The 25,705-nt window shown below is 38.2% G+C and overlaps 1 protein-coding gene across 1 annotated transcript; it reads right to left on the minus strand.

Moving 5' to 3' along the window:
• Positions 1-847: 847 nt before the first annotated feature.
• Positions 848-25,347, minus strand: podn (podocan). The gene is made up of 11 exons (XM_042215869.1): positions 25,188-25,347; positions 17,585-17,865; positions 17,404-17,497; positions 15,138-15,202; positions 13,819-13,928; positions 13,577-13,733; positions 11,198-11,313; positions 10,837-11,050; positions 10,256-10,699; positions 9,437-9,585; positions 848-2,341 (listed from the first exon to the last, which is right to left on the minus strand). Exons 2-11 carry the CDS (start codon positions 17,858-17,860, stop codon positions 2,206-2,208), a joined length of 1,761 nt encoding a protein of 586 aa, XP_042071803.1. The 5' UTR covers positions 17,861-17,865; positions 25,188-25,347; the 3' UTR covers positions 848-2,205.
• Positions 25,348-25,705: the final 358 nt, after the last annotated feature.

Here is a 25,705-nt window from a genome sequence, read left to right on the forward strand (position 1 = left end):
GTTACTAAAACCGTGATTTTTTTGCAAGAATGTCTCACGACAGTGACGTAAGCGAGTGCGTCGTTAGTGACAACAGCTGTGTGCAGATCAACAATGGATCACATATCGATTGTGGGAGAGAGTATGAGCGTGCAGCGTTTAAAGCGTGGAAGTACTGACCTTACTTTGAGTTTGATTCCATAAAAAGTGACAAAAACATTAGCGTCCATCGTGCGTGGGAAGAAAACTTCTTTTTACACCGAACCCCCCCCCAAACAAGCTCCGAGTGCGCAACGACCTAATGGGAAATTCACAGAGAAACTCGCGGATTCTTCAACTGACCGCGGCACACCTGCACCAGAGCACACCTCCGCCTACGCCACTCCTGCTATACAGGTGAAAATAGAGCAAAAGGACCGCTAGTCTTTGATTTTATTTATTTTCTGCTGTGTTTTACTTGCATCTATTTGAAAGACTGAGTGTAAACACAAAAAATATTTTATTTCATGTGCTGGAATGTGCAGAAAATAGGTTTAAATGTTAAATAAATTTTTTCAAGTCAGAGAATGTTGCATATAATTTAATTTTTACTTGATGCATAAAGTTAAAAGCTTAAAACTAATAAAACAAGTAAAAAAAAAGACTTTTCCATTTGATTACATTTTGTATGATGGATTATGCAGAAAAAGTAGAATTGGGCTGAAGATCTATCGCTTTATCACCTATTCAGGTTGTAAATCGTGTTTTTAAAAAGTAACTAAGTAACTAAGTAATTAATTACTTTTGAAAATAAGTAATCAGTAAAATAACAGGATTACTTTTTTGGGGAAGTAATCAGTAATTAGTTACTGATTACTTTTTTCAAGTAACTTGACCAACACTGGATGTCACTGAAGGCTTTTGAATTATGTGCCAGGGCTAAGCTGCTTCTTATAAATTACCGCAGATGGAAATGGCATCTTCTTTAACTGTAGTGGTCATGACTGAAATATAAAACACTATCAGTCCCTTTATAGCATATTGCTGTAAAGGGACTGATAGTGATTATTCATTCAAGATTATCTCACAAGTCCCTGCTATGAAACCAGAAGTCCATAGAGTGTTAGTGTTTTTTCCTATTAAGTAATTCTGACGTAGCGTTTCCTGTAAGCCTCTTGTCCATTAACATTTAGTGGTTCACTTTGGAGTTTCTAACAGGTGGCTATATCATGTCCAGATGATTCAGAGGAGGAAGCTTTCTTGCAGAAAACTGATTTTGCAAATGTTTTATGAGGAAGCAAAATAAAATGCAACACATTCAACACATTTTCGGTTGTAAAATGGAATGTAAACTTTTGATTGTTTACCAGAAAACTCCACAGGGGGCTTTTGTGTTCTCTCCCAGATCGGTAAACTCTGACAGAAACAAAAGGAAGCAATTACAGAATGCAAATCCAGTGAACGACTCAAACGCTGATGAATAAATATATTTGATATTATGGTGATGAAATGCAGCTTTAAAGCTTTCCCATTGTTACTTTTGTTGCTATTCATGCTTTCTCTACCATTTTAAAAATAAACGCTTGAGATTTTTTAAATGTTTTAGATCTTCTGTGTTATTCCTAAAACTTCAATTACTTATGTAAAAACTAAGCTCTACGTTCAGAATAATGACATTAAATTGCAGCCTTTTTTGAGAATATTTAGCCAGGTTTGATTCAACAGTTTCTGTGGCTTTGTTGGTTTCATTGGAAATCGTATACTTATATTGGCACTTTTGTTTCAAATGTTTTCACAGTATTGTAAGTAAAATCACTCTTTTTTTAATGCAATGAGCCAAGGCAGGCGACTTTGAAGGAAAAGAGGCTGAGAAAGCAGAGAAAGACACACACAGTGGGAGCAGAATTTTTCACTCTGCTTACATTCTTTGTATCGATTCAGAAACATTTACATGGGAAGGTTCACATTAGATTTTGCCAATAAATCTTTGAGGGTAATGCACAGAAACAATAAAATGATCAAAGACAAAAATAATTAAAGGTCAGATATAAAGATATGCATTAATAACCAGCCCAAAAAAAATGGAAACATCAGTAACCCCATCCGGTTTCCTGCACCAGAAATATGTGACGCTGCCACGATACAAAAATGAACCTGGGAAATAATATTCACAGGTACATTCCCCATTTAAAAACTCTTTCTGTCTTTGATGCAATGCAGTCCAATTATAGTCCGATCAACCCAGGTCTAGTCTTGCTCCTCTTCGATCTCCTCTTTTTGAATGGGGAGGTCAGGGTTTCCTGCACCGGTGTCCAGCACCTGCAAGTTGGACAGGTATTTGAAGGAACTCTCATCTACGGCGTCCACAGACAGGGGGTTAAACCTTAAATTAAAAAAACAAGAAGAACAAAAACAAAATCAGATAGTTAATTGAAGTAGTCTTTTAATTACAAATTTTAAAGGCTCAAAGCAAAAAAAACAAAACAATGATCAACAGTCACATCTATAAAAATCTGTACAGCTGAGCATTGAGCAGAAGACTGTATGCTACCCATTCTCTTATTTTAACACCGTCAAGCTCACAGGTGTCCACTGACTTTTATCTAAAACCATGTCTAATGCATATGGAATTTATTGCATTGATCACTGAAAATATTTGCATATGTTGTTCATAAAGTTTAAAAGTTAATTCACTAATAAATATACACAAAGGTCGCCCTTCCACTTCAACAACAGACACAAGCATTCCAGCAGCTTTAAATCGACTCGCGCAAAAGACTCCCAGCTGCAAAGGGATTTGGGTGGAAATAAAAAAAAAATTCTTTTAAAGAGACAAAAAAGTCAAATGTGCCAGCAGCTGACACTAAAAACACGATGAGCCTGGAAGGGTTTAGGACTTGTAAACACTGGCTGTAAAGCAGCCAGCTTGAGGTTATATTTGAAATGAAATCGAACAAAAGCCATGAAAGAGCATGTCGGGAATCTCTTTCTTCTTGACTGACCGCTGTTTCAGCTGCAGGGCTCATGGGTATTAGCCTGCACTCTGTGGAATAAACCAAAGAGGAAAAATTTGCTGAATGCACACAAGTTAGCGGAGATGGGGAGATTAGATACCCCGCTGCAGTACTCTGCAAAATGAAACTGAGTCAGAATTTTCAACACATAGCAAATTTTACTGATTAGTAACAGACTAGAGAACAACATTGTTTCTGAAAATGGTTTATTTTTGTGAAGTAAAACCTATTCAGTTAGAATACATATTTTTTAAAATGATGAAAAGGGAAAAATCTAACAATGCAAATTAGCTTTAAAGTGTTGGATCAAAATTTAGATATCGACCAAAAAAAAAAACCTGTGAAAGTTTGTTTTTTTTAAACTATTTTTTCCCCTTGTGATTAGGGGAGCAGCTGAAAGTACCTGTGTTTTACATTATAAAACAATGAAAGCTATGAACAAGACTTTTGTTTCTATGCAGGAAGCAAAAGAGTGTTCTAAATTGTAGATTCTTCAAAGTAAATTCCCACTTTTCGCACATATGCTGAGCACTTTTTTGTTACTCTTCTTTCACTCTGCTGTCCAACCGTATCATTGATTTTAGGTTGTGATCAGACGCAGTTTTATTGCTCTGTCTCTTGGTCAAACAGCCCTCTCAGAGCCTTGCTGTGTTGTTTTTCTCATTGTTCCATTAAAAAACCAGATGGGACGCCGTGTCACCGCAGGATGTTGTGGTCATTGTCATGAGCAAAGCTCCTGCCTTCATACTTTGTGTTGCAAACACATGTTGATACTATCGGTTCTCTCTGTCTCATAAACACACTGCAGCTGGAGCCAAAAATCTCACATTTGGACTCTTCAGATCAAAAGTCCAGATTTCCTCTGGTCTTTTCAGCGACTCAACCATGAAGAACTGATTTCACATAGTCTGCTCATTTCTGGTTGAGATGTGTCTGTAGCATGACCTCTGTAAAGCATTAATGTAGCCTCTAATCTCAGGAGCTTTTAAGTGCTGATTTTTAAGGCTGGCGACTCTAATAACACTTTCCTTTCATTTGATGTTTTTATGACTAATGTTGAAGAAACTATAAAAGTTCAGAGTTTCAGAGAAAATTCAGAAATACCAGATCCAGATATGGAGGGTGTTTTGACTGCACTGTCTTTAAACAGTAGAATAAATTAAAATATGTTATACGGGGTGTATATGAGGTGATCCAATCTATTGTAATTTCCTTGCATGTTCTTTAGGAAACTGCCTATGCAGTAATTATGAACAATAATGCTGCGTCTGAAACTGAACATCTGGTATGAAATCAGTGTCAGATGTACACACTACACACCTTTTGTATGATGTTCCTCTAAAGAACAGCTGGTAATTAATTTGACACTTGATAATTCAGGCTTTTATTTCAAACTTAATAAGATTTTTTCTGAAAAAGATTTAATGATGATGAAGATATTTTTGTTCTAGGATCAGTGTACATTTTTTTAGAAAGGTTATTTAACAGGGGGGAAAAAAACAAACAATTACTGTGCATAAAAAAATGAGTGCAAAATAGTGTTGATATATTGCATTTTGGGTTAGGGGTTTTTTGTTTGTTTGTTTTTTGCAAAATGGCTCAATAAAGCCCAGATAATGTTTTGGTCAAAGAGGATTTTAAAAAACTCAAGACAAAGACATCACATTCATGTTGTAGCCACACAAGGATCAAAGCTTTTCATGTATTGTGGATTGTTACAGCTACTTTTTGTCTTGCCAAGAACTCAGTTTCATTTAGCTGTTAAGCACAGCTCATAATCTTATCAAATGTTTCCATTTTTGGACTTTATCTATTGTTATCTTTATTTTCATTGACATACAAATTTGAGATGTGCGCAAACAGATGATTATACTCTGCTGTCCTCTCTAGCCTGCATAGAAATATTAGTCAGTAAATGATTCATAATATATCAAAACTTGAGAAATGTTGGCTCTTGATGATAAGATGTTAAAGAGGCTTGGCAGACAGCAGAACCTGTCTCTTTGCAGCAGGAGGTTGCAAACAAGTTGCACAGTAAGACAAATGACAGCCATGTAAAGAAACATCGGTCTGTGGTAATATTTTCTAGGACAGGAGTGTCAAACCTGCCAGAAAGTCTAATCCATACCACTGCAAAATCCAAAAACTGCAGCCTGTCATCAATTACTCCATGTTTTATATCTCCATTATTATAAAATATTTTTACTGGTTCAGCCGACTTGAGGTCAAAGTGGGCTGCGTGTGGCACATGAACTAAAAAGAGTTTGACACCTCTGTCCTAGAAAATGGGCAGATGTATGTAGGCTGTTAGAGTGAAGTGCCACTCGACTGGATCAATCTGTAACCACATCCTACACAAGTGCAGACACGTTAACCTGCAAGCAACCTGCAATTCCCCAAACCAATCAGACGCTGTGTGAGTGTGCTGTCGACACAGCAGTATTTAAGATAACGATGAATGTGATTAACACTTTCAACTGACTGGAATTTTTGCACAAACAATGTTTGACACGATGTTCAGTTTTCTCACTGCTGCTGTTTAGTAATTTTATTTTTTCATGTTTTTCTTCATGTTTTCATTTTCTTTATTTTTTTATAGTTCTGTTTTGTTTTGTCTTTTACTATAAGTTGGCTGTGCATATTAAAGGATTTTTTTTCTTGTCCTGTCCAGCAGTTTAACGTCGGAATTGTTGTCTGAAGGCCAAAAAATGCCCAGCAAATTTACTTTCACAGGTGTAGCATTACGATATTCACTATAATGGTCCACCTGGTCGTCATATTTTACTAGAACTTTTTTTTTTTTTGGATTATTACAACCATAACAGACAAGACTGGGGGACAGAAACAAAAAAAGAAAGAAAATAAAGAAATGTAACAGAAGGAGAAGGAGAGAAAAATAAAGGGGAAGAAGAGGGATGAAGAGAGAAAGGAACCTGCCAGGTGCCCGACAGAGGCAGGGAGCCTCTGGCGGCAAAACAGCACACACCTAAACATTCAAACCCCGGACACCGAAGACCACCAATGGCGGCAGGTGGGGGCACCAGCCACTGGCATGGATTGTGGCGTCGGGAAATAGGCCCCACACCTGGTCCCCCAGGCCTGGCATGTTCTAAGAGAGAGGGAGAGTCTAAGACCTGACTTGACACATAGACAAACAGTCATACACAGGTCTTGATGCATGCTCAATCATCCAGGTAAGTAAATCTCCAAAAGTTTATTCTGTTCATCTGGACGTAACGTTTTCAGTGGGAGAAATGTTTCATCACTCATCCAAGTGGCTTCCCCAATCTTATAAACAGTACATTTGCATAATGACTGAAACTAGCACCAATCACTGGCCCACCCAACCCCACTGCAGAGGAAAGACTACACCCAACCCCAACCCAACATTCAGTCAACTCCCAGACTACATAAAACAATAGACACCCAGGTTGAGCCCATCCTCCACCTCTGGTAGATCCCCCCTCCTGCAGAGTGATCTCCTCAAAAGTATAGAGCACCTGCAAAACATGGTAAAAACCTCCCTGCCAGCTAAAGGGGCCTCCAGTTCCACCAATGCACCGAATCCTCCTGGGCCAGGGACAGGCCCCAATGCACGCACCAACCCAACTTCCACTAGATGATGGAGCCAATCAAAGGAGCTCAGAGAGATTGGCCTGATGCAGCGGCAGAGGCTGTCTCAAGACTGATATGATCCGACAAATGGTCTCTATATTGGTTTTAAGGTCTCTAAGATTATTTTCATTTGTCGAGTTCATAAGGACAGTCTTCTTAGTGATGCATAAGGTGGCGAGAGCCATGTGGACTGTGTTCATCTCCATAGTGACATCATCTAGGCTGCCCAAAAAGCAAACTAAAGGGGAGGCTGGAATGTTACATTTTATACACTTTGATAAGTCTTCACATATCTGGCACCAAAACCTCTGAACTGGTGGACAGAACCAAAGAGTGTTGATGTAATTGTCAGGTGTATTGCCTTGACGGTGTGACCATGGTGCACTCTATGTAGTATTTTGTATTTTATTAATTGTAGATTGGGGTTTCTAATCATTTTAGAGGTTTTTAAACATGTCTGATACCAGAAGTTGTGGTCAGAGCTGGCTGATAGATCCGCCTCACATTTCACAATAGGAAGCGATAATGACTCATCTGTTTTCAACAGTGTTTTGTATATTTTAGATAAGAATTGTAATTGATTTAATTAGGCGAAAATTCCTTTATTAATATAGACTATAATTTGTTGGTCTAAAAATCTACTCTTGTTAATCCCATATTGTAATACTAATATGTCAAATGAAATTAAATTTATTCATTGAAATATATATTCCAAGAACTCTATTCCTTTACCTGCAATCTTTGAAGTCTAGCATATAATTTTTTTGTAAGATGTCAGAGTTGTTCCAGATAGGTTAAGATTATATATTAATATATATATTCATATTATATTAATGCTTAATCTTAATATTTATGCTTTTAAAGCATACAAGTCATTTGAGCTAATGAATATTAGGCCCGAAATCTCTACATTATTACATAGTGCCTATTCTATGTCTAGCCGCGGCTCATTTGGAGGCTAAGTTTTAACAATCTTGAGATGTATTGTAGCGTGTTGGCTAAGAAGTAGTTGTGAAAGTTAGGCAGATGTAGTCCTCCTCTTGGTCCTATGTAGAGCCAAGTCTAAAACCGCAGCCTTGCCCCAACTTTTTAACCAATCATGTTAACATTCTGTTTTTATGACAAATAATAAAAGTGTTTACTGCCTGGATTTGGTGCTCTTTTGTTCGTTCGGTTTGCTGAATGGAGGAAGAGACGCGGCATCATTATTAATCTAAACCTTCAAAAGCGTATTAAATAGAGGAAAACAAATACTTTGAGTTTGGATGAACCCAACAGTTTCGAAAACCAAAGTTGCAAATAAAAAGTTCCATTTAACTCTATAAATGCTTTTTCTGTATCTAGAGACAATTATGTAGTTTGTTTTTACTGCAAGAACAGTCTATTAAATTAAGTAAGCTACATGTATTTATTAATGAATGCCTCCCTGTTATTAAACAAGTTTGGTCAGGAAGTGTTATGAGGGGTGCTATCTTCTCTAATCTTTTTCAGAGGGCTTTGTAGATTATTTTAAGGTCAATATTAAAAAGGGATATTGGATGAAAACTGATGGGAAATACAGTGTCTTTGCCTGGTTTCAGGCTTGACTGGCTGATAATTTTGGAATGGTTATGTTATCAAGAAACTGATCAACTTCATCTTCCGATGGGTTTACCTCTGGTGAATATAAAGTTTTTTTTAAAGTCCCTGAATGTGTTGTTTATTCTTTCAGGATCATAAACTGTATTCCCAGTTAAGTCTTTCACTGGAAATACAGGGAATATTTTGTTTCTTGTTAAAATTTTTGCAGTGGAAGTCTTTGCAGTAGAAATATTCTTTTTTTTTTTTAAATCCAAATTTGATTTAATTCTAGTTTTGCTTTACGTATTTTGCTCAACATTTCCTGTTCCAGCGAGGACACACAGGCTTCTTCTAAGGATTTAATGTTTTTCTCTAATTCATGAATACGTTTGTTTTCTCTTTTCATCCCTGACTCCGAGAAAGCAGATGCTGATGTTCCAGGCAGGCCATTATTGTGTAAATATGAAGCCCACTCGTTTTTAAAATATTTAATAAAATCTTCATCTTTAAGTAATGATGAATTAAATCTCCAGTTTGTGGCAGAATGAACTTGATGAAATAATTCAGACGAGAGTAAGAGTGATGGACATGTGAGAAGAAAGTATATTCCCGACATGCAAGTTCATCTGCAGCTGTGGCAGATCTATGAGTCGCTTGTAGTAAGACAACGGTTTTTTTTTAAGCTGGTTAAATATCTTCTACTTTAAAGTCGTTCTTCTATTGCACGAGTATCCTACCCCCAGTGAAGATCAATGCATTTGGAAAACAGATTTGTGCTTGAAGGCCTATGCTTGAACATGTAATGCAATAAAACAGCTTTTGCAAACAAGTGTTTAAGAGTTTAATTCATCCTGGTGTTCCCTGTGCAGAGAACAGGTGACATCAGCAGTAACGGGGCCATTTCAATGGTTTAAGAGTGTGGAAGAGGCTTGTTAGCAAAACTGAGGATAAAGCAGATCTAGTACTTCTAGATGCTTCTGCTTCTTCTGTTCAGTTTTTATTGTTTAGAGCTGAAGTTTAATTACATCAATATGACTCAGTTTTTATTATTTTTTGATCTCTAATTTACAGGTTTGAGCAGCTGGAAGTAAATGCATATTTTAATCCATAAAGAAAATTGTTTATCCACAGAAGCTGTTGTTATTCATGTTGATCTTAAAGTATTTACTGGCTAAATTGGGTAAAAGGGTTTAAAGTTGTCTATTTGGGGTTAAAGAAATAAATAAATCAGGGCATGAAAATATACAGCTAAAGACTAAATATATTTACTTTACTTGTGAGTCCCTTACCGGAGGAAGATGCCTTTGATGTTGGGAGTGCCTTCAAAAGCTGAACCATGAATACTGGAGATGCGGTTGTTTTGCAGGTAAATGTATTCCAGAGACTCGGGTAGGTCAGCGGGGATGTGTGTCATTAGGTTACCAGACAGGTCCAGCGTCTAAAAATTAAAGATGCATAATTAATAACAAACCTCCTGGAAAATTTAGTCTGTATCAAACCATTAGCCCTACTTATCTGGAATGAATCATTCTTGGAATGAATGAGTCATTCCCAGAATCATTACTTTCAAATTTCGCATTGCAGGTTTCTGCCATTGCTGGCAGTGTTATTGTGCTGCCTTATATTTTGGCGAAGACTATGGCAAGCATATTGTCTTGTAAAAATTGTGATGGAAAAATTGTTATACAACAATCTATTTAGGATCATTGAATGGTTTTTGCCAGCTGCAGCAATTCCTTAGATTTTTGACTGGGGTTATATCCCAGTAAATATTTCCATTTTTGTCAACATCAAGTTTTAAATAGAAAGTTCCCATTGATAATGTTACTGTAAATGTAAACGTAAACAATATGACCAGTCTTGACTTTTAATTTTATAACATCTAAATCCCTAATGTCCAACCAATAGCCACTTTGCTTGGTATAAAAAAATTCTATGTTTGCCCTTTTCTGCACCATACCAAACTGTCATTTAGTGAAAGATCAGGGAGGAACCTAGTACTAAACCTTTATAAAGTTCCTAAATATTCAGATTCATGCAGTATACAAACATCATTGCCAAGCTTTTTTTTTTTCAGTGACTATCCCACTTGTGTCACTTCCACTCACTGTGAGCGCAGTGAGCTCCATCCAGGCTCCCTGGTAGACTGAGTTCAGTTTCAGCTGGTTATCACTCAGGATCAGCTTTCGTAACTTCTCCATCTTTGTCAGCGTACCATCTGGTATAGAGTTGATCAGGTTGTTCTTGATTTCGAGCACGTGCAGACTGCGAGGAAGGCCCCTGGGCATTGAGGTAAGGCTGTTCCCCGACAGGTCCAGGGTTTCCAGCAGACGTAGCTTCCTAAAAGCCTCACGTTGCATCTTGGGGCTGGTAAGCTTATTGTAGCTGAGGTTGAGTTCTATCAGCGTGTACAACAAGGTTAAGTCGTTGCGGCCAATTTCAGAAATAGAGTTATGGAGCAGCATTAAGGTCTTTGCTCGCCGAGGCAAGCCTCTGGGAACACGCTCCAGCAAATTGTTGTGCATGTGAAGAGTGTGCAGCTTTTTCAAGCCCTAGTGAAAAGCAAATTTAAGATTTCAAATGGGTGATCCACTGTTGCATAATGTTCATTGCCATGCTGTTGTACAAATTACTCCTTCCAACTTGTCCTTACAATTTAAATTGGATCATTTATATCATCCATATTTACCTGGAAGGCAGCTGGGTGGATAGAACGGGAACGAAGTTTGTTATTGTGGAGGAGCAGGTATTCAAGATTTCGGGCTGACGTTAGAGCATCTCCAGGGATACTGCGGATGTCGTTCTTCTCCAAGTGTAGCAGCACAAGACTGCGAGGGAGACCCTTTGGGACAACGCTGAGGTTGTTATTTGACAAATCCAAACACTCAAGGCTGCTGAGTTGGCTAGAAGCAAAGAAAAGGAAGGATATGATGTTGTCTTTGTAGAGAATTTGCCCTTGAAAGGATAGTTTTGATATTTACACAGCTGGCAATGGCAAGATGTTGAAATCTGTTTATCGATAAACTTCATGAGTGAAGATTTTTGTCCACCTGAAAGTCTCATTGTCCATGCCCTCATTGCTGAGAAGGTTGTTCTGAAGATATAATTCTCTGAGATTGGGCAAGCTGTCAAAAGCTCCTGCTGGGATTTTCTCCAGCTTGTTTCTCTGTAACAAAAGAATATTAACATTGTTAATGTAAGGTGGAATCACAAAGTTCAGCAACTGCACCCACAAAAAGAAGAAATCATAGCTGGGTTAAATTTGACCAACCTCCCTTGATAGGTAGAGCCTTTTGGTTACCTGCACCACTTCAAGTGTTGCTTTTTATGCAATTTTCTGAAAGTAGTGTTCTGTCTATCTGCACTGCAGATGTACTGAGACTGGATCTGCTTAAAGATGAGAGCAAACATCAAGTTCTTTTTTCAAAATGACCTGATTTTATAGTCAAGGATTGTCTGGAATGGAAAGCTGGAGACCAAGGAGAAGTTCTTAATCAAAACGTCCAGTGTCAAAGTTCAAAAGAGGCACACCAGGAGCGCTTGTTTTTCTGTGACATTTACTAAGTTTTTCACTATGATATCCTCTCCCTGGGACGGTCAACACAGAATTGTACTGTGACATTGTGTGGGATGTAGTATAGGCAACATTGTAAACTGGAAAACAGTTTGTTGAAAACAGACATGCGCAACACAATTTTTGCTCACCTCCTGCTCTTTTTGCCTGAATTTGACTCCTGCTACTTCAAGTTAAAGGGTCGCTGGTTGAAACATGGGAAAAAATGTCTGTAGCCAGGTACACACAAAAATACACATGAATATATATACTACCTGTCAAAAGTTTTATAGCACCCCAATTACCAGTTTTTTATTGGAAATGACGCAGTTTAATGTCTCATTGCACTCTGAAATGAAAGAAAAGTACAAATAAGAAATTGGAGTTAAAAAAAACTTATGCAATCAATTTATAGAGAAAAATGTATTCTAAACTTTTGACCCTTCAAAGTAGCCACCTTTGGCAGATATAACAGCTGAACACACCCGTGGCCTTCTTTCTACAACAGAAATCAAATATTCTTCAGAAAGTTCTTCCCATATCTGTTGCCAACGTTCCCATAAATGTGTGGCACTTGTAGACTGCTTTGCTTTCACACTTCTGTCCAGTTCATGCCAGACCAGCTCGATGGAGTTTAATACCAGAGATTGTGCTGGCCACTTCATATTTTCAAGCTTACCATCTTCTTCTTTTTACCTCAGGGTAGGCATGGCTTGGACTTGTTTTGGGTCATTATCTTGCTGCAGGATGAACCCCTGACCAACTAGGCGCATACCAGTGGGTACTGCATGGCGCTGCAGAATGCAGTGGTAGATTTTGGGTCGGGGAGCTTCACACTCTATACAAGTCTTCCAGTCCTCAGTAGTCCAATGGTGCCGTTTCATGGTCCAGGCAAGTCTCTTTGTCTTATTCTGTGATCTTAGCAATGGCTTTCTTTCGGCAACGTGTCCTGTCAAACTCACAGCACAAAGTCTTCTCTTCACAGCTGAAGCTGAGACTTGCTTACTATGACCACTATTAAGCTGTGCTTGAAGCTGTTGCACAGTGAGCCCCCTATCACGCAAGCTGTTAACTCTCCGAAACTTGACGTCTGCTTCAGGTGTGGCTCTGGGTCTGCCAGACCTCTTCCTGTCAGAGTTTGCCTCAGGTTCTGAGTGCCTTTTCATGGTGAAGGAAACTGTACTTACTGACACCTTAACTTTCTTTGCAATTTCTCTGTAGGAAAGACCTACACGTCTGTCTTCCATTGTTAATTGCCTTTTTTATTACCATTTTAGTAGCAACACACACACTACTGTCTGCAGTACAATACTGTTCAACTGATGCTCACAAGGGTATGGTACCACAGTGTTTTCCAACACTGGGGTTCTAAGTGATCAAGAAAAGTTAGAACATTTGTAGGAATTACTTGCACCAGTTTTCAAGGCTTGGTCAACCTCCGTTGCTGCAGAACAGCTTTACATTGTTAACCCATTTTGTGTTCCCTTAAAAAGGCTTTTTTGTACAGTTCTGAAATGTACATTAATTTTCCGTTTTAGGTAACCTCACCTTTTTTTATAACCCCTGGCATTTCACCACTTACCTTTGTACCATTTCAAGATATTAATTGGACTTGAATAACTTGAACTGCAATAAATAACTGAAAAAATTGGGGTGTACTAAAACTTTTGACCAGTAGTGTATGTGCACATACCATAGATATGTAAAGCACTTGAAATGTTGCAGTGATGCCCAAGGTGACTACCTACAGGCCAAATTTAATTCTGCATTTTTATGTACAAAGCTTTAGTTTAGGATTACATCTGTACATTTATGAATTATGAATTAAACAAACATCTTAAACCCACTACTGTCCAAGTATAATGCGATGTTAAACCTTCAGATGAAGACGGTAAAGAGTCGGAGGCAGGTTCTTGGGAACAACCCTCAAGAAGTTGCTAGACATGGTTAGGATCTCCAGGTTGTCAGAAGCATTGAACATATGTTCAGGGAGACCTGCATCAGTCAGCTTGTTGTTATGGAGATACACAGACCTGGGGACCACGACCATGAGACATGTGTTAACTGAGTAACTAAAGGAATCTGGGGTGAATTTACACAAACATGCACATCTCTTACCTCAGTTTTGGCTTATGACCAAATGTATATGGAAAGATCCTTGTAAGCTGATTAGCAGCGAAATCAGCACTGACCAAAGAGGGGGGCAGGACCTTTGGTGCTAAGGTGAGCTGCAAGCACAAAAAACCATGACAGGATATGATGTTGAGCATTTTTAATTAAATTATCAAGCGATATGGTTTGCTGGGAAGTTATTTGTACTATCAGCCCAAGAATATTGTGCTCCAGTTTTAGTGAGTATGATCCTTGTATTTTATTTGAATATTATTTATCAACCCATCTCTGTGCAATGCACCCATAGATTATACATCCACCTTACTGACAAAGCTTGCTAGCACTGCCTGATCCAAATACTGTCAGTGGTCAAAACATTATGTCTCTCATATATATATACCCACCCTACCAGTGACAAAGGCCTCTGATAATATAATCAGTGAGACACACACAAACCCCTGACCACGATAAGGTGGCAATTCATGGAGGGGCTTCCCCAAATTAATATGACACAATTATTAGTGTGCTAACAAGAAAACACACTTAAGATAATGATCACAGATCTCACTAAATATTTTACTATGCTTTGAAGATTAAACGATCATTTCTATTTATTTTATGCTTTTAACGTCTTTCCCGGTCATGTTGTTCTATGGAGCTGTTGCACTTGAAATGACAAGCCCTGCAAAATTATATCCATACAGTATATATTGGGACAACTACAGCAACGGGAAATCTCTAAAAAATAGAGATATGGCATATCTGAAAATGTTAATGTGCATAGTGTTTGGTCCTATGGGTTGTTCTGTAAGGCTCAGTAATTCTATTTTTTGATACAAGGACTTATTGAATACTTATTTGTTTTGACACAGGCATGCTGTCATCCCAAATATGTGTGTCATAAAAGCCATGTTTTCCTCATTTTTGTCATCCCCTGCTAAAAACTAACACTACAGTGTACACAATAACAGGAAATTGAAAAATGAGAGAAGCATCGCTGAGATTAGATGTTCATTTATGGATTAAAGTAGCATCGGTGTCTTTAAAGATTAGCGAGAATTTAAAAATCCTCTATTCTTTTCGGATCCTATGTTGTGAGGGCACAAATAAATCCATCCATCCTTTTTCTCTTGTTCCCTGTGACTGAAAGGTCAGTAACATTTTAGCTCCAAACAGATGGCACAGCCATACTGGAAGAGATCACAAGCATAAGCTTGTACACACTATATGAGCAGCAACTATACAACCTCCCTCTGTTAGCTGACACTGTCAGTCAAGCAGAACACAGCTGAGAGAAATATCTAAACTCCCGCTGTATGACTCACCTTGTTATTTGCCAAGTATAAATAAGCCAGTTGTTCGAGCATCTCAAACCCTTCATCTTCAAGGCCTGTTGAAAAGAAACAAGGATTTTTGACACATTGTTCTTGACTTACACCCTTTAACAGAATAAAACATATTTACCAGACATGTATCACTTGTCAGTTTTGGCACTGGTCCCAAAATTGACCAGAGGAAATTTTTTTTAAAAGAAATGGTATTAGTTGCAGGTTTATCGATCATAAGATTGTGGCTTATGTGCTGTTTGGACCTTTGTGCTTTGCAGTTTTGGGGGGTTTTGTACACTCATTGTTTACTTTCACATTCACCCACTTGTTAGGCACTACAAACCAGTTCATTAGGGTTTGGAAAAGACGGTGGTCTTTCTTTTTGATAAATTATCATTTTAGAGAGACTCCCTAATTACATGACATCAGCAACTTTGACAAAATGGTGCTATTTTTGCCTTGGGAATCAATAATATCCTGTTTTGTTTCAAATTGATGTATGTTTATGAAAGCCGGAGGTGTATGCACAATTAAAATCGTTTGAACTTGCTGAATTTTCTACCAGTTTGTAAGCAGTTTGGGATTTCTGCTTGAATTTTGTGTTTTTCCACGGGCCACCGTGACAGACTATTAATTAAGTAGGAAAAGGTTCAGGCACCCAAGAGGGTGGTTAATCATTTTAAGTAAGTAAATGAATATTTTCTGATAGTTAGTTTGAAAATGTGTTAAAATATTTTGATCAAAACAAACACTTTTGTTAGACAGATACCACATGGTAACCCGGATCTTTTCCATTGTGGCACTTTGATCTTACATTTACCAAAAAGGGTTCCATTACGGCAACATTTTTTATTCAACATTAGCAATAAAACCAGAAGCCAGCTGCTAGCACAGCTGGCTAGGGACAGAAAAACCATTTAAGCAGTCTGTTCATGTTAACAGCAGCATGATCCAGAATAATATTAACCAATATTTATGGAGTTAGACCAATGAGACCATCACAGGAGAATACAGAGGCTGGGCCAGTAGGAGCAAACAGTGGGCAGATGTGACGTTTGGTTTTTTGTCTCTGTTGGCAGTGCAAAGTAAAAACTGAGCAGACAGCAGCAGGAAGGTTGCTGGAGTATTAAAGTTACACTGTGATAGAACAAAAACCCTAACTTTAGCTAACTGTAGCTACTTGACATAGTCAAACAGCATTTTGTTAGCAGTGTCTGAATAACAGTAAGGACCACATCTCCATCCAGCTGATCTAAGTGAAATTGGTAAGTTTACAATTAATTGCCCCTTGGAGATAAATAAAGTCTTTCTGATTGGGATTTTGATTCTGACATCTTTAATATTCTGCAGCTGTAAGCATCTAATCAGTTATTTATCTGGCATGCTAAATGTAGAACTGCTCTTTTTCCTATAATTGTTTGTTCAAGTGTTCAACAACTGAAGATGCAGGATTTGTGTTATCTATTTATCACTTGTAAGATAAGGAGCAGTTCCTCTCCAGCTTTCTCTAGCTTAATTTTCAGTCTCTCTTTTTTTTCTGAGGATAATATGGCAGATATCTATAAATTACATGGCTTGCTGCGTGGTACAGCTGCCAGGTACAGCCAGTACAAGAAGTTTGTGCTTCATGTTTGGTGAGTAAAGTTACTGTATTTTATTAGTTGCTTACTTAGCAATAAGTAGCAAATGTGTGTCCAATACACCTGAACAGTTTATAAATCCAGCTTGCTAGCATTAGCCGATAACTTAGCACACCATCTTACTGTGCACCAGAACCTTGACATGACAGTCTAAAACCAGCTTTATGGTCCCTATAAGACAGTAAACTTTTCCAAATTTGCAAAACTTGTTCTAGATCAAGGCTAAGACTTTTTTCTTATGTTCCCATTAATTGTTATTCATTTCATGAATGTGCCTTTCAGCCGCGAGGACCAGTTGTTAGAGGAAATGAACAAAACAACTGCATTTCCTCTGCTGCATTCAGGTTTATTTTGAAGGTATTTTGGTACCATAAATAGTTAGTCAAATTATAGATACTTAAACCAAGGCCAGACTAACTAGTAATCAAAAATTGCAGACAGGCAAAAGCTCTAATTTCTACAAAATGGGTCAACACAGATCGACATCTGAGAATGAAAAACACAAAAAACAAAAGGAATTCGACAGGGCCTCAGAAAACAACCTCAAAAACATGTCTTGTAAGCTGTTCCCACTTTGAACAGCAGGTTCCTGCTGAGTGTTTAGATTGTGTGACAGTGTTTACCATCTGAGGTGAGCCAGTTATTCTGAAGATTAAGAGTCTCAAGCTGATGCAGATGGGAAATATGCTCGACCGTTATCTCCTCGATCTTGTTGTTCTAGCATCAGAAAACACAACACAGATTGTAAATGCAGGATTCCAAACTTTGGTTTTGTGTTGGTATTTATGGGAGTACATGAAAGACCTGTAGAGAGAGCTGGCGGGTTTGTTCCGAGAGCTTAGCGGGGAACTCGATGAGGTTGACTCCGGGGCAGTCCACTACCCTCTCTGCTGTACAGCTGCAATCCTGCGGACAGATTTCCGGCTCAGATTTCGTCACCTCTGTTGCAGTTTCTGTTTCCTCTGTTGGCTCTTCCTCCTCCTCTTCCTCTGGTTCAACAGAGGCCTGGCACTGCACCAACACCCAGGCCAAGAGCAGCACACTCAGGGCGTGCAGGATGGAATGCTTGAGAAAGGCCATCTCTCCTGTTGCACAAGAACATGGATAGTAAAGTTATAAACATCAGGTCAGTGAGTATTTTTTTTCCTGGAAACAGGACCTCACACGCTACAGTCTTTGGCTATTAAAACAGTCAAACATGGTTACAATAAAAATACCGTCTTAATTCAGCTAGATGTGCCATGCCATGTATTTTGTTCTTTATTGTTCTTTGTTCACTTTAGTTTACTAGATTTCCCCTCGTGCTTGTACCCCCTTTGTCCCCCTCCACGTATCTGTGAGTCCCCACGCCTCGTTCCTCCTCCTCGTGTTTTATTTCATGTTTTCCCCAGCCTGTTACGTCTCTGCTCTCCCCGTGTTCTCTCCTCCCCTCCTGTCTGCACCTCTGTGTACTTCCTGTTTTACTTTGACAGTCTCCTGTCAGTATGAACCTAAACTGGGAGATTCAAAAGGAACTGACTCACGAGGAAACACACGGACGGGCACACAGTCATGAGGGAGACGGGGACATAAATACACAGAGGATTAACGAGAGACATGGGAACACAGCTGACACAGATAATCACAACGAGACAGGGCCTTTAACTTCTGTCAGCAATAAAGCTGTATTTTCTATTTCCATTTTCAATTTAATTGGATAGAATTTATTTATATAATTTATATTAAAAAAAACATTTACTTATATAATGACAAAAATTAAAATAAATACTAAAGTTGAAGTTGAGCAGCCCTTGTAACAGTTGGGAGGAAAACCTCTATTTCAACAAGAAGAAACCTCCAACATAACTAGACTTAGGATGAGAGCATGTCTTTAAGCTCTATCAACAGATGATGTAAGGAAGGTTTTTTTAACAGAAAACTTTCCTTTTTCCACGTGTGACCCAGTTGTAATCGCAGTTCATTGACCAGTCAGGTTTGAGCAGAAATTGGTTGCATGCAGATAAACAGTCTGTGTGGAGAGCAAAAAGAGGAGTCCAACTGCCAAAATATGATGTCAAAAACCACTGGCTGCTGTCTGAAAACAGTTTAAATATATCTGCATTCATAAACACCATGCACCACCATGATCATCATCTTGATCTGAGAAACTGGCCTGCTCACATGCACTCCATGAATCGACTTTGAGTTTTTAGGGTGAGGTAATCAGATTCTTGACACCACTACAAAGAAGCAGTTGTTATATTGTGAGGAAAGAAAACAACAGGCCAGCGAATCTATAAATCTATACCTGCAAATTTACCATCCAGTCCAGCAGAGAAACAACTTGTGAATTCATAGATTCAAACTTATTTTTTCAAGTAGCAGATTGTTTTGTGGTCACTAAATAAACTACACTGTGAGAGTTAAATCTCTGCCATCATCACACATTCTCTGGTTTCGTTTTGACTGCATCATTTCAAAGCTCTGGAAAAAGATATCAACAGCTGAAGAGAAAAGAAATTGCTTTCTTACTGTATGTTTCCTGTATTGAACACCTCTTGACATTTCTTCCTGGTGAAAGACAACTGGCAACCTGACTGATCCTAAGTGAATGACTAAAAGATAAGAAAAAGAGCCCTGCTTCAAGAAGGTGTGATGACTATATATGATACATAAGCTGAAAGGGGACTGTAGATTTTAACACCAAAATACAATTAAAAGTAAGAAGTACGTTCAGTGTGTAAAACAGCTGTATAATTGCGCAGCTGTTTGCAGCCTCTGTTGCAGCACACAGGGGCTGCTGAAATGCATAAAAAGAATATTGGGAATCTGTGTGCACAGTTTGTTAAACCAAGCAGAAAAGCATCTCTGCAGAGCACTGCAGATTTCTCAATCAGTGGGATTTCCACCACCAGTGTGGTTGGCTTAACCCTAACACAAACACATGTAATGGTTGTGGAAAGCCATCTCATATTCTGCAGAGACTTCTACTTAAGTTTAGTAGAAAACTCTGGTTCGTAACCTTTTTAGCTCGGGTAGGATTTTAACGAATGTCTATCTTTAAGTCAGCTATTTTCTAATTAGACATGCTGACTAGTAAACAGAACCAGCTGGGAAGTCAGAAACAGTTTGGAGAGGGCAGTCATTTTGAAAACAATACTCACTGCACGAACTATCTTTCTATTGTATTACCTAAATCAGGGGTGTCGAACTCCAGGCCTCGAGGGCCGGTGTCCTGCAAGTTTTAGATCTCACCCTGGGTCAACACACCTGAATCAAATGATTAGTTCATTACCAGGCCTCTGGAGAACTTCAAGACATGTTGAGGAGGTAATTTAGCCATTTAAATCAGCTGTATTGGATCAAGGACACATCTAAAACCTGCAGGACACCGGCCCTCGAGGCCTGGAGTTCAACACTTGTGATCTAAATCAAGCCTGTAGCTGTGACTTCACTGGCCAACAGGCTCTCACAGGACACTAATTAGTACAGCACAAACATGAAGTTTACAGCAAGGTTTAGTTATTATTGTGATCTGGAAGAATTTGCAAAATTCCTTCTGCCTCGTAGGTTTGATCCAGAATAATATATCTTCATAATTAAGGAATGCGTTGTTTTTAAAAAGTTGTGGAGATACTTGTGTTTTACAGAGGATGAATCCCAATGACTTTGTGTTCTTCAAACCTTTGCACTGATTACCATGAAATTTGGTTAAGAAGTCCACGTTCCCCTCTGGATGACCTACAATAACTGTCGCTCATCAAAAGCTTCAGACTGGGTTTAGAGCAAAAATGTGGGACAAAAACTCTACTTTACAAACCAGAGATATGGAATTTGTATAGTGTGTGCATTTGTCAAGCAGCGAGTCATTCTACAATGTGCCTGTGAAGCACATTGTAGAATGACTTTTGATCAGTTATTTAAGAATGATAAATGTTATTCTTTTTAAGAACAAGTTCTCAAAGAGTAAAATTGTGGCTCTGTGCTTTATGCTAAGATATAGGGAAATTAAAAGAGACATTTTTTTCTTCTTTTTTCTGTGAAGTTAATCTGGTTGAATGCTTTTCAGGTCTGACCTAAAGTAAACAATTCAATTAGCCACCTGGAATGGTCATTGTGTTAGCTTGCTTTAGAGATTTCCATCCAGGACAACTTGCAATCTGACCTAATTTTCCTTAGTTTATTAGATTCTTTCCTGGGCCATGGTGCCAGCAGCTAAATAGTAAAAATTTCCAAGCGTGTCTGCACTTGTCAGATCATCTCTCTTCCAAAGTTGGAAATATGTTCTGGAAAATTACTTGGGCTAATTAAGAAGCAAGGTCAGTCTGTGGTGAATTGTGTAAGAGATTCTTCAATCAATCCCAAATCATTGTGCAATGCTGACGTATTCTAAGTTTATCTGTCGTTTTTCACACATGTACAAGACATTGGTGCACATAATGCGAATCATCACTGTTGCTTTCAAATGCTGGCCTCAATTCATCAATTTGCACATTGTATTTCTGTCATGGTCCCTGGTCTGGTTCCAGGGGTTTTGAGTTGCTTTGGCGTTTTGGGATCCTTGTTTATTATAATTTTAATTTCAGCTTAATTTCATTATGATTCTAAAACCTTGTTTTTAGTTCTAGTGACTGTTTTATAATTATTGAGTTCTGAATTATGTCTGCACTTGATTATAGTTATATTATTTATTTGTTTGATGATTCAAAACAAAAAAAAGAATACTTCAAGATCCATTTTGAAGACTCTTGATTGTATGTATCACGTGAGGTCACATACTATTTTAATATTAGCTATACTGCTCACACTGACCTTACAAAAACTGGATTTAAATACTTTGTTTCTTATAAATGAAACAAGATAGAACGCTAACACTATGAAACTGCGCCCTCTGATGTCATTTAAAAAGTTATATGTATTTATCTGCAAGCACTCTTTAGTCCTTGTATTATGTGTCTCACCTGAAAGCAAGATCATTTCAATAATATTAGTAATAATAATAATAATAATAATAATAATAATAATAATAATGACAATTTAGCTTTTTTTGTGAAACTTCCTCCTTCTGTCTTGTCTTTATGTGTTCAGCTCTGATGTTTTTCATCCATGTTTCAGCAGCTCTGATTTTTAATTATGATTGCCGTTCCTTTCCTGTTTTCTTCTGTTTAACTATTTTAATCTTGTTTTGGGGTTTAGTTCTGCCTGTTGATTGTCTTGATTATGTTGAGCTCTGTCTTGCTCCTAACCTGTCTCCACTTCCCTACTCTGCACTGCGTGTGGTAATAGTCCCATCTTCCCTTTGTCCTTTGACAGTGCATCTGCTTATCTAGCATATTCCCTGTTTGGTCTGAATTCATCAGTAAGCCTTTGGATTTCTGCTTTATGGTCATTGTGGACTTTGTTATTTCTGTCTTTGTGTGACTTTCTCCTCGTGTCATCCTCTGAAAACATACTGGGGTTTTCAACTCTGCACTTAGCTAAAAGATCTGCATAGGAAAGCAGGGTTTTTAGCATGACTGGTCTCCCCTGACATTACCTGTCTGTGATATCTTATCTGACAGAAATCTATGGCTAAAATCAGGTTCCTGGCTAAAAATGTGTACTATATTTGAGTTAATGAAAGATCAATTAACACAACTAATTGACAATGCAAAGTCATGCTGGTGATTTTCCTTTGTTTCTGGGTAAAAACAAATTTTCATACACATTTCTTTCTGTACAAGCATATTATTATTGTTGTTATACCTGGCAAAGTATAACCACTTCATTTGAAACATATAAGACAGATAATCAGACTGCACTGACTGAACCTGTAGTGTCCAGATGTGGGTCTTACATCATCCCAATGTTTTTAACTGCATACTACTGTTGTTTTTTCATGCATATAAACAAGATTTATAACTTCATTACAAAGGTTGGTATTTTCAAGATGAAGGAATGTACAAAGAAAAAATCTACACATCAATAAGAAGCTGATTTTATTACAGCAACATGATGTTCAGCTTTGGGTTTAACAGCTGAACATTCAAAACATATCATGCTATGGTACGAAGAGTAAAATGCACTTATAATAAACGTTTACATGAGATGTGCCACTTTGTCAGTTTTGTTGATCATTTTTGTAAACAGTCAGCTGGTGAATCAGTATGAATTATGGGATGGCATTATTGTTAAATGTGTTCTCTGCAGAAGGAGTCAATAATGTATGCAATGAAGAGAGGAGAGGAGAAAAACTCTGCACTCTAAAAAAAACAGGGTAAAATGGTTTAGGTTTGCAAAGCTACATCTGAGCAAACCACAAGACTTCAAGAACAATGTCCTTTGGACAAATGAGACCGTAGTGGACATGTTTAGTCATAACGCACAGTGCCACATTTGGCAACCACCAAACACAACAAATCTGCACAAACACATACCAACTATCAGGCACAGTAATGGAGGGGTGAAGATTTAGACTTGTTTTATACCCGCGGGGCCTTGGCATCTTGTGGTCATTGAGTCATCAATGAACTCCTCTGCATGCCGAAGTAATCTAGAGTCAATTCTAGATAAGCTTGTGCAAGCACAATGAGCCTGAGCACAGCAAATCTACAACATGGCTAAAAAAGAGAAGAATTGAGGTGTTGCAGTGACCCAGAAGTCCTGACCTCAACCTGACTAACATGTTATGGTGGGACCTTAACTCTACATAAATGAACTGAAGCAACATCGTAAAGAAGAGAGTGCCGGGATTGGATGATGTGAGAGACTGATAAAGTCATACAGAAAACTATTACTTCGAGTGACTGGTAAACTTAGCAACACTAAGCAAAACTGACTATTAGACCACACCTCTGGATTTAGGCATTGGAGTCTTGAGACAACATTTCCATCAACAGGCCAAACTGAGCTATATAACTTAACTAAAAGTTAAGCTAGAGTGGGAGTACATTATACATGCTTCCTTTCCAGTGGCCAACAGGGACTAACTTCTGTAATTTATAAAAACATTCAGTTTTACAGAGGTCTATCAGAAAGTAGCTCACAAGCTCACCTGTAACCTCAGTAAACACTTTTTATCTCTAAATTCATAGCTTCAAGTCTTATTGAGTACAATGTCAAGTTAATGTTGTAAATTACAATCGCCATGAAAGACCAAAAAGACACTAAGCACAGCAGTTAGATAATCCCCATGTGTCATGATGTTTTATGTCAAAAGGCTAAGATGGCAACAATAAACACAGTCAACTTGAGGCTTCATAATGGAACTGTCCTAACACATGGCTATGTCCATCATTTATATACAGTCTATACTTTAATCCAAACTTATTGTGTTGAATGATTATTCAAAAACCAAACAACCCTTTCAGATAAAAAATATATTTTTGACATTTAGATACAAGTAGGCTGTTAAATACTGCAAGAAACAAAAAAGAAAGGAATCATTTAACAGTGCATCACAATCCATTATATTTTTAAAGCAATTTCATGGCTAGCATTAATATAAAATGCATCCTTCCACAACCCTTTCAATCCACTAACACTGAGTCCTGACGCACCATTCTGTCTAAAACAAATGAAACTGTGTTATGTACGCACCAGGTCAACAAGAAAAGAGAGACAACTCTGTGTCTGAAACTTCAATCTTCACCAACTGCACGGTCTAGTTAGGAAAAGAACATTTATCACCCATGACAGCTTGATCTTGTTTCATTTCAAATAGTTTTTCAGAAGAACCCCGAAAAATGCAACAAAAAAAACCTCAAACAAAAAACACATCGTGTGGTCTAATCGCTATAGGTCAGCACTGCTTACATGACACTTGTGCTTTGATAAAGCCAGGGAAAATTATCCTTCTAATCATCTCCTCTAATGCTGGCAGAGATACTCCACTCAAGGCAACTCTCAAGGTACAGGTATAAAAGCCATTTATCAGAGGAGCTCTTTCTGCTCGTCACTCCACAGTATTTATCAGAGGAACAGCAGCGCACGCACGCAGAAAACTCACAGTACAGCATGCACACACCCACAGCAAAATGCACTTTGTACGATGTCGACAACAGCCCGAATCAAAACATCAGAGCATCCAGGGGTTAAAGAGGAGTTTAAAGCAATCGAGAAGTTGACAACACTATGGTACCTTATTATTTAGAGACTTGAAGTGAGAACAGCCTTTAGATACTATGCATTTAAAATTTAATTATCTTGTTTTCATGCTGTTTAGCTCGTTCTCAGCAGAGGAGAGGCTGTAAAGTAGTTTGACTGTGCAGATTGTCTAAAATGCAGATACCAGAATGGTCATGCATGGATGAATGACACTCAAAGCTCAGTCTAAGCTCATATAAATGCAACAGCCACCCATAAAACATGCGGCAGTAAAGTCTACAAAGTAAAATGATGGTCTCCTGCTTTACTTTACCCCTTCCGAACAATGTTAGCTGAAACGCACTGAAGTCTGACTTCCAGTTCAAACACAGGCTGTCCCATAGTAGGCTTGGAGTCACACAGCCACTCCAGATACCCTCCAGATGTGAGAGCGAAGTGGGAGTGGGAGAGGGAAAGTTAAGGGAAAGACAGCCAGGCGAGAGTGAAAAAGGAAAGGAGTGAGTAAGAGAGACAGCTCTGACCTGACAGGGAGCCAAAAACACAAATTCTTTCCTTTTTTCTCATTTTTTTCCCCATGTTTCCCTCGTTTTCTCCTCACAGCATGCCATTTCAGTTTAAATGTAATAACTTTGTGCTTTGTTAACTTCTGGTAAATTTGTGTCTGGATTTGACAACAACTAAACAAACTTAAACTGTAAAGCAGTGATTATACATTCAGTGTGTAAAAAAAAAAAATCTTGGATGCACTTGCTCAATCAGTCTAGTTCTCCAGGGCACGCTGATTTGTAAACCAGTGTAGTGCAGACTGCTGATAAGAGCTGCTAAAATAGCTATGAAAATCCAATCTGTTTACAGCGGTGT

Source organism: Haplochromis burtoni, unplaced genomic scaffold, assembly GCF_018398535.1.
Source record: "Haplochromis burtoni strain Fernald_Lab_line unplaced genomic scaffold, NCSU_Asbu1 Contig_13, whole genome shotgun sequence".
In the NCBI taxonomy this organism is placed as follows: Eukaryota; Metazoa; Chordata; class Actinopteri; order Cichliformes; family Cichlidae; genus Haplochromis; species Haplochromis burtoni.

What these genes read in the sequence shown, in the direction of transcription:
- podn (XM_042215869.1), bottom strand. Translation starts at nt 17,860, where the DNA reads ATGGCCTTTCTCAAGCATTCCATCCTGCACGCCCTGAGTGTGCTGCTC. An exon ending in TCCACCCAGCTGCCTTCCAG is followed by an intron (nt 10,700 to 10,836) that starts GTAAATATGGAT and finishes GCTTTTCACTAG; the next exon opens with GGCTTGAAAAAGCTGCACAC. An exon ending in TGGAGCTCACTGCGCTCACA is followed by an intron (nt 9,586 to 10,255) that starts GTGAGTGGAAGT and finishes TTTAATTTTTAG; the next exon opens with ACGCTGGACCTGTCTGGTAA.